Below are 9,287 nucleotides of genomic sequence, written 5' to 3'. Positions count from 1 at the left end.
GCATGCTGTCTGCACACAGAACTGGGGAGGGGCTGGGGAGGGGCTTGTCTGCACTCTGCCCCTCAATAAATATTCAATTGGCTAGTATGGTGGAATCAGTTACTCATGTCCTCCTTTTCTGCAGATTCTGTCAGGAGGAACGAGCCCATCCTATACTACCCCTTCTGTCTAGATTTAGCCCTCTGCAGTCTTATCTTGACTTTAGGCCAGAAGTCCCTCGTAAATTCCTCCTAGAAGACGTTCAGAGCTCAGTGACTTATGCTGTGGCAAAATTTGGTTGCTCAGCTACTAGGAAACGTAAACTTATTTTAGCTGAAAACATTGTATGATTCTCTTATTAACATCATTTTATTTTACTGATTTTATTAATTTTTCTCCTGTTAATGTTTTTATGCTATTCCTATGATATTACTGTTTTAATCCTTCTTATATCAGAGTTGAGCTGTTTTACTGGCTCTTGCTGTAATGTACTGCTTTTTGTAATTTTATTGTTATTGCTATTGATTGTTTTAGATGCACTGTATTAATTTTACTGGTTTTAATTGTTGTAAGCCGCCCTGAGCCGCTTCGGCGGGATAAAAATCTAATAAATAAATAAATAAATTATTTAGAAACTAGACTATTCAAGCTGCCCCTCAGCCAAATCTCCTTCTGTGATGCCACAGACTGCTTTAGAACAGGCCGCTCCATGCCAAGGGGCACACTGGGGTTTATTGTTATATACCCTTTCTCTTTTGGACTATAAGGAAGGCCGAGTGCCGAAGAATAGATTCTTTTGAACTATGGTGCTGGAGAAGACTCTTGAGAGTCCCTTGGCTGCAAGAAGATCAAATCAGTCAATCCTAAAAGAAATCAACCCTGACTGTTCCCTGGAAGGCCAGATAATGAAACTGAAGCGCAAATACTTTGGCCACCCAATGAGCAGGGAGCACTCACTGGAGAAGAAGACCCTGATGCTGGGAAAGACTGAGGGTCAAGGAAGAAGGGGACGGCAAAGGATGAGATGGTTAGACAGTGTCATCGATGCAACGAACATGAAATTGAGCAAACGTCAGAGGACGGCAGAAGACAGGAAGGCCTGGCATGAAGTGGTCCGTGGGGTCGCGAAGAGTCGGACTCGACTGTGCGACTGAACAACAACAACAAACCCTTTCTCCCCATTGGGGACCCCAAAGCGGCTTACATAGCTCTCGTCTCTGGTTTCATCCTTACAACAACCCTGTGAGGTAGACTCAGGTGCGTCGCAGCAGAACAATACCTGAGTCGAGGGGCACCTTTAAGACCAATGAAGTTTTATTCTGGGTATAAGCGTTTGTGCGCATGCACCCTTTTTCAAAGAGGTGTGCGTGCACACGAAAGCTCATCCTCAGAATCAAACTTGGTTGGTCTTCAAGGTGCCCCTGGACTCAAGCTTGGTTCTGCTGTGAGGTAGCTGTAATTGTATGATCTTAAGTTGTATTTGTTTGTATGGAAGCCGCCCAGAGCCGGCTGGCAGTGTGACTGGCCCAAGGTCACCCTTCTATGGTACGAACGGGGATTTGAACCTGGGATCCTAGTCCGACACTCTGAGCCCTCCACCACGTTGGCTCCCATTTGCACGAGCCACTTTCTGCTGGAGTATTTGTCTCCAGCATTCCAGGCTCCAAGAGTATCCAAACCGCACCTTTTGGGTGTTCAGACTGGTTGGGCAGCTGTGAAGCTTTGAGGTGGAATGAGTGAGGTAACACCCCTCCCCTCAAAAAAGCCCCACACTGCTTTCCACTAACCCCTCCTGGTCAAGAGCAGCAGCAATGTGGGAGATTTGTCTTCTGCCGACATCCAGACTCCTGGGAAGGGGGGTAGTTCTAGCACCTCTCATGATGCAGAGCCCTCCCCGAGACAGCTGCCAGAGCTAGCAGAGAAGCACCAAAGCTGCTGAGTTACGCAGAATGCTCTGCCAGGCCGAATGGAACAGCAGAAGCGTCTTGTGGGCCGTGCAAAAGGGGGGGAAACGGTTGAGAAACCCAAACATTTGTCACTTCGGAGAGGAAGAGGAGGAGGCCTGGTCATGGATCGTTCAGCATTTAAGGGAGTTCACACTGGTGGCAGGGAGGCGTGTGCATGCTGCAGCGGGACTTCAGAACGCGCCTGCTCCTGCACACAGCATCCACCAGCCTTCACCCCTCCTACCTTGTTAGTCCACTTACTTCCCCAAGCAGTGTCACCTCTAAGCTGAGTCAGTGTGAGCTAGCTCACAGTTTTTTAGCCTCCAGCTCACACGTTTTTGCCTTCGCTCTGGAAGGAGGGCTCCAGCGCAAACTGATTTATGCAGGGGCCAAACCGCTCGCTCACAACTTCAATGCCAGGAGCTCACAAAGTAGAATGTTTGCTCACAAGACCCCACAGTTTAGAGGGAGCATTGTTCCCAAGCCGTCCTTATGGCCGGTGTGAGGCTTCCGCTTTGGCTGACTCCTCTTGCTAGTTCACGCTGGCACTGACCCTTCACTCACTCACTACTTCTACTCCAGTTGGGTGTGGTGGTGAAGTGCGCGGGTTTGATTCCCCACTCCTCCTCCACTTGCACCTGGCTGGATGACCTTGGGCAAGCCATAGTTCTGATCAGAGCTGTCCTTGAAAAAGAGCAGTTTCTGTCAAGAGCTCTCTCAGCCCCACCTGCCTCACAGGGTGTCTGTTGTGGGAAGGGGGAGGGAAAGGAGTTTGGAAGCCGCTCTGAGATACCTTTGGGTTGTGAAGGGCAGGGTATAAATCCAAACTTCTCTTCTTCTTTCAACATCCTGTCCGTTCCCCTCCTTATTCTCCACTAGCGGCCCTGTGCGGTGCATCGGTTAGAGCAGGGGTCCCCCTCCCCCACCTCTCTCTGAGCCTGTGGGCACCTCTGGAATTCTGACAGCCTCACAACAGCTGCCGCAGCTTGCGCACATAGCTATGGTGGCCGCTGCTGCCAAAGCACACAACAGCTGCCGCAGCTTGCGCACACAGCTATGGTGGCCGCTGCTGCCAAAGCGACATTTTTAAAAACCTGCACAGCCAATCAAATCTCCAATGGTCAATCAGAAGTCTTCCTGGGCAAAAGCCCCACCTGGCCATGTCAAAAGGGGCAAGATATATTCCCACTGGCTAGTCCTAGACAACAACTGAGCAGCCGCATTCCGGACCAGCTAGAGTTTCTGGGATACCTTTAAGTGCAGCCCAATGCAGAGCGAATTACAGTAGTCCAACTGCACAGTTACAAGAGCACAGATAAGAGTGGACTGATAGGCTGAGTCTAAGGAACAAGAGAGTTGGTGAACCAGACACGTAGGTGAAAGAAGGCAGTCCTGGCCACTGCCCCCATCCTGCTTATCAAACAGGAAGGCTGTGCCGATGACCACCAAGCTTTTAACCTGCTCTGCGAAAACCAACTCCACTCCAGCCAAAAACAAGCTGATCCAATCCCTTCACAATATCAGCCTTCCTCACCAATGTTGCCTCTTGTCTGGGTTCGGCTTCAGCTTTTTAAAACTAAAGACACCTGGCCACAAGACTGGCATATCTGGAGGGACAAGGTAACAAAATATAGAGATGGGTGTCATCTGTATAACACCAAACCCCGAAAGCGCCAGATGATCTCATTCAGCAGACTCGTGTGTGTGTGTGTGTGTGAGAACATGGGTTTGGGGTACACAACTCTGTGGTTCTCCACAGGACATATCCCAATCAGACAGCAATGCGGATTCTGTGAACTGAGGAAGATGATGAGAGGGAGGGTAGGAAGGGTTGCAGCAGTGCTTAGTTCTCGTGGCCCTTTCTTACACACCCAGGAAAATGCCGATCGCCACTTTGGGGGTCATGAAGCAATCCTGGAGGTTTTTTGTCATCTTCTGGGCATGGAACAGGGGTCACTGCGGGTATGTGTGGGGGAGGTATTTGTGAATCTCCTGCACTGTGCAGGGGGTTGGACTAGGTGACCCTGGAGGTCCCATCCCAACTCTATGAGTCTATGATTCTAAGTCCATTGCATCCCTGACGACATCACAGGGCGTGTCACGGTATCCCCAGCACTCAAGAGTTTTGTTTCCTGTTTGGATTATTATTTTTTTTTAAAAAAACCTTTTTATAATTAATCCTCAGAAAGTCCGGTTTGCCCAAACTGGAATTCACGGCAGCTGAAGGGAGTTTGCCCATCACCAGTCATCATGGATGGTGGAAAGGGCAAAATATAAGTATTTCAATGAAATAAATAAACCTAGTAGTTGCTTCTGCCAGCCAAAGTAGAGAGCAGCAGGTGGTCACAGACCTCCCCCTTCAGAGGAGGTGAAGGGCCCGGCCTCTGGGATATGCCTAGAGTTGTAAAGGCCTGGGGAAAAAACCGGAAAAATTCGGGGGGGAAAACCTGGGGGTTTTCCGTTTTTTCCCTGAAGCCTTTTTTTCCCCCCCTGAAAAATTGGAAAAATTGAAAAGAAAAGAAAAGAAATTGATTATGGAACATTTTATTTTAACATGATGAATAAGACAAGGTGTTCAAATATTTTCCAAATCATTTCTAAAAAATATGCATGGTATCAGATTGATCTAATTTCTGTGCACTGAGGACAAGCAAGTCCTAGGTTACCAACTGAACTCTCCGATGCAAGAACAAGATGCATTTCTTCCTTTAGGAGGTGCTATTGTCACAAGAAAAGAAAAAGGTTTCAGGTTTTGTTTTTGCATGTGGGTGGGTATTCTGTTTGTAATAATTGTTTGGATACACTATGTTTTAAATATGCTCGTTGTGATGATTTCATGCCAAGTAAAAATGTCCATAGTCATATTTTATGTTCCTAAAGTAACAGAATGACTTTCAATCTGGAAAAGAAAAAAGAAGTGCTAATGTAGCATTTTTTTCAATTTTCCCGAAAATTTCCGTTTCCTTCCAGGAAAAACCCGGGTTTTTTCCCCCTGAGCTTCAAAATTTCTGGAAATTTTACATCTCTAGATATGCCAAGACATGAGAAGAGCAGTAAGGTGGTCCAGAGGATGGAGGGACACAGCTGGTGCCCCCCCCATTGACAGTAACCATCTGACTGCTGCCTCATAGAATCACACAGAGTTGGAAGGGGCCCTGCAGGCCATCTAGTTCAACCCCCTGCTCAAAGCCTAGGGCAGTGATGGTGAACCTTTTAGGGACCGAGTGCCCAAACTGCGACCCAAAACCTACTTATTTATCGCAAAGTGCCAACACGGCAATTAAACCTGAATCCTGAGGTTTTACTTTAGAAAAAACCACTCATACATTAACTTAAGATGATCCAAACAAAGTAAGGAAAGCAATCCCAACTGCTTTCATTGACTTAAAATTATTTGGCAGAGAATTCGACACTTTAATGATGGTCTGGGCCTGGCTGGGCTGATGGCACGCGTGCCCACAGAGAGGGCTCTGAGTGCCACCTCTAGCACCCGTGCCATAGGTTCGCCACCACTGGCCTAGAGCATCCCTGATAAGGGTTTGTCCAGCTGCTGCTTGAAGACGCCGGGGGGGGGGGGGGGAGGTCACCACCTTCCTAAGCAGCTGATTCCACTGATGCACAACTCTTCCTGTCAAAAGGTTTTTCCTGAGAGCCAGCCGGTACCTTCCCACCTTGAATTTAAACCCTCTGCTGCCAACAGGAACAGCTCCCTGCCTCCTCTAAGTGACAGCCCTTCAAAAGACTTCAAGAGAGCAATCATGCCTCTATTTGCATTGACTTGTAGTCTCAACAAAATCCAAGCCTAGACATCTTATTTATTCATTCAATTTATACCCCGCCCTTCTCACCAAAGCAGCTGCTTTCTGAAACCGTGGTCAGGGACCTATTCTGGCTTGCTTTTTGAAAGCTATCGCTTCATGACAGCAACTTGAAATCTCTCCTAAATACATTCTGGAACCCACAGAACTGCAATTGCTTAAGTGAACCTTGTGGGAAGGACTAGTTAAACCAATCCAGAATTGGCTTAAGGTTGTTTGTTGATATGCCCAGGGTGTTCAGAACCTGCACTAAAGAGGAAATGGACCATAGGGAAGCCAAGCCACAAATTCCATTCTGAGACAACTGAGGTAATATCCCATGTCCAAAATCCCCAACACAAGCATGTAAATTTGCTGTGTGTTCCAAGCAGAGAACAGAAGACGCACATGCAGGACTGGTTTAAGAAACTACTCCGTAAACGCACCAGAAGAGTAAAATACTAATGTGTGTGATCTAAAGATGGGAAGTTACCACTCACTTAAGGAGAGATTCTGAACAGAGGAGACAACCGGTTGGCTGGACGCATGAACAGTTCAGTAGAACTTGTGTCTGAAGAAAAGCCCAGTCTTTAGACTCTGATGAGCAGCTGAACTGCACAGAGCCCACAAGAGCCAATGCATGCACAGAGAGACTGCCATGCGCCCAAGAGCCCCCTTGAGAGCAGAGCATGTATTCAGAGAACTGCAGCTTCCCATTCTTACCGCCTCTTTCTCTCGGTCCATGATCGTTTCCAGCTCCTCAAAATGACGGAGTTTGATCTCTAGTTTCTTCATCTGCGTTTCCACCAAGAGGGCAACCAAGGACTTGATCTTCCTCTCCTCAACGGCTGCCAGATGCTGAAGAAGACACAGATGTTTAAGCTACAGACTGGACAACTGGACGTTTTGCAGCACAAACAGAATGCAAGGTGGCCTCGATTCCCCCCCCCTTCATTTGTACCAAGCGTTTCCTCTTCTCTTCCCCCTTCCCCTTTAGCCTGACGACAGCAACCCTTCTTGGTTTTCAGGGAAGAAGAAGAGGAGGAGAAGGAGGAGGAGTTCGGATGTATACCCCGCCCTTCACTCAGAGTCTCAGAGTGGCTTACAAACTCCTTTCCCTTCCCCTCCCCACAACAGACACCCCCTGTGAGGTAGGCGGGGCTGAGAGAGCTCTTGACAGAAACGGCTCTTTTTCAAGGACAGCTCTTATCAGAACTATGGCTTGCCCAAGGTTGTCCAGCCAGGTGCAAGTGGAGGAGTGGGGAATCAAACCCAGTTCTCCCATATTAGAGTCCGCGCACTGAACCACTACACCGAACTGGCTCTCTAGTTTTGAAAACGCGAAGTGGCCACAGCGACCTCATTTGGAATACTGTGTGCAGTTCTGGTCACCACACCTTAAAAAGGATATTATAGCTTTGGAAAAAGTGCAGAAAAGGGCAACTCGAATGATAAAAGGGTGGGAACACTTTCCCTATGAAGAAAGGTTAAAGCGCTTGGGGCTCTTTAGCTTGGAGAAAAGACGACTGAGGGGTGACATGATCGAGGTTTATAAGATTATGCATGGGAAAGAGCAGGTAAAGAAAGAGGTACTTTTCTCCCTTTCTCACAATACAAGAACTCGTGGGCACTCCATGAAACTGCAGAGCGGTCGGGTTAGAACGGATAAAAGGAAGTACTTCTTCACCCAAAGAGTGATTAACACATGGAATTCACTGCCACAGGAAGTGGTGGGAGCTACAAGCATGGACGGCTTCAAAAGGGAATTAGATAAGCATATGGAGCAGAGGTCCATCAGTGGCTATTAGCCACAAGGTATAGCTAGGGGCTCTGGGGCAAGTGATGCTCTGTCTTCTTGGTCCTTTTGGGGGTCAACAGTGGGAGGGTTTCTAATGTCCTGGCCGGGGAAGTCATGGGGAGGCACCTGGTATTTTTGGCCACTGTGTGACAGAGTGTTGAACTGGATGGGCCTTTGGCCTGATCCAACATTGGCGTCTCTTATGTTCTTATGTTCATTAGGGCGCAAGAACTCAATATCAGATTATATGCTACACTATTTCTATGAATGAGAAATGTTTGCACAAAGACACAAATGTTGGCGGCCATTCATTCATAACCATCTAAGTTTCCAGATGTGGTAAGAAGTATACAAAAGGATTATATTGTGAATAAAAAGTAAATATTCAGAAGTGAGGGGGACCCTCCTGTTCTGCTTTGCAGTACGCAGGCCTAAATGGCAGGAAATGACACCTTTTTCTGGGAGTTATGAGTTCCTGAGTCATTATGGAAGTCTAAACAAGTGCATTAGCTAGACCCCTTCTGGCTTCACTTGGGGGGGGGGATGGGGTCTTAGGTGGGCCCTCCTCTCCCCCAAGATTGCCAGAGTCAGTGTGGTGCAATGGTCAGAGCATTGGACTAGGACCAGAAGGCCCAGGTTCAAATCCCCTCTCATTCCCTGGACGCTCACTGGATGGGTCTTGGGCCAGTCATATACTCTCAGCCTAACCCTACCTCATAGGGTTGTTGTGAGGATAAATCAGAGGGGAGGAGAATGACGTAAGCCGCTTCGGGTACCCAGCGGGGAGACGGGTGGGGTATAAATGAATCAAAGAACATATCATCATGCAGGGGCAAAATTATAACAGCTGCAATGTTTCCGTCAGGATTTGATCTCCCTGTCCTGCTTCAAGGACTTCAAAAAGCTTGTGTGTAGACGGAGACATGAGCCGTTCGGAACAATCCCAAGGGCTCTTGGACCTGTGCCTCTGCAGCCCAAAGGGCCCTTTTTAGCCCTGTGCCCTTGGATCAGACAGCCATCGAATTCAGGGAAATGGGCTAAATGTAGTTTGTTATTTGCTGAGTTATTTATATAGAGTTTTGTGGTGGTGTTTTTTTTGCTGTAAGCTGCTTTGGGGGCTTCTGGGGACAAAACTGGGGTACCAATACTGAAATAAATAAAACTAATCTCTGTTCACATTTTTTTAAATTGATGCCACTATCAGTCTGCAATGGACACAAGTGTGGCAGTGCTGCTTTCTACAAGGGCCGTCTTTCTCAGGCATCGGGAGGTGCCAGGGATTCAAGCCTGCAAGGATGCGATATTTCAGGAGGAGGTAGAAGTAGGCTGGATGACCTTGGGCAAGCCGTAGTTCCGATAAGAGCTGTTCTTGAAAAAGAGCCCTTTCTCTCAAGAGCTCTCTCAGCCCCACCTACCTCACAGGGTGTCTGTTGTGGGGAGGGGAAGGGAGAGGAGTTTGGCTGTGGAGGCACCCCGGTCTGATTGGGAAGCATCCCCCGCACCAGGGCTTTTTTGTAGAAAAAGCCCAGCAGGAACTCATTAGCATAACAGGCCACACCCAACAGCAGAAACTCATTAGGACTGGCTACATTAGGGGTGTGTGGCCTAACATGCAAAGGAGTTCCTGCTACAAAAAATGCCCTGGGTTTTGACCACAAACAAGGTCAACAGAATAAGAAGCAAAAGGTGGGCGTGGCTGGATGACCACACTTCTGGTAACATGGGGGTGTGGCCTAATATGCTAATGAGTTTCTGCTGTTGGGTGTG

The 9,287-nt window shown here is 47.9% G+C and overlaps 1 protein-coding gene across 1 annotated transcript in view; it reads right to left on the bottom strand.

The window, feature by feature from the left end:
• The window catches only part of SMARCC1 (SWI/SNF related, matrix associated, actin dependent regulator of chromatin, subfamily c, member 1), a gene marked incomplete at its 5' end in the record, with an annotated part of 96,374 nt that overhangs the window by 42,794 nt on the left and 44,293 nt on the right, over positions 1–9,287 (bottom strand). Inside the window, one exon of the mRNA XM_015407715.1 lies at positions 6,446–6,580. Coding sequence (XP_015263201.1) covers positions 6,446–6,580 — 135 coding nt within the window. The remainder of the gene's footprint in view (positions 1–6,445; positions 6,581–9,287) is intronic.

The sequence above is a fragment of the Gekko japonicus genome, unplaced genomic scaffold (assembly GCF_001447785.1).
Source record: "Gekko japonicus isolate JY-2015 unplaced genomic scaffold, Gekko_japonicus_V1.1 scaffold1850, whole genome shotgun sequence".
Lineage (NCBI taxonomy): Eukaryota > Metazoa > Chordata > Lepidosauria > Squamata > Gekkonidae > Gekko > Gekko japonicus.
The sequence above is the reverse complement of the archived record's forward strand: the minus strand, read 5'-3'. Positions and strand labels throughout refer to the sequence as shown.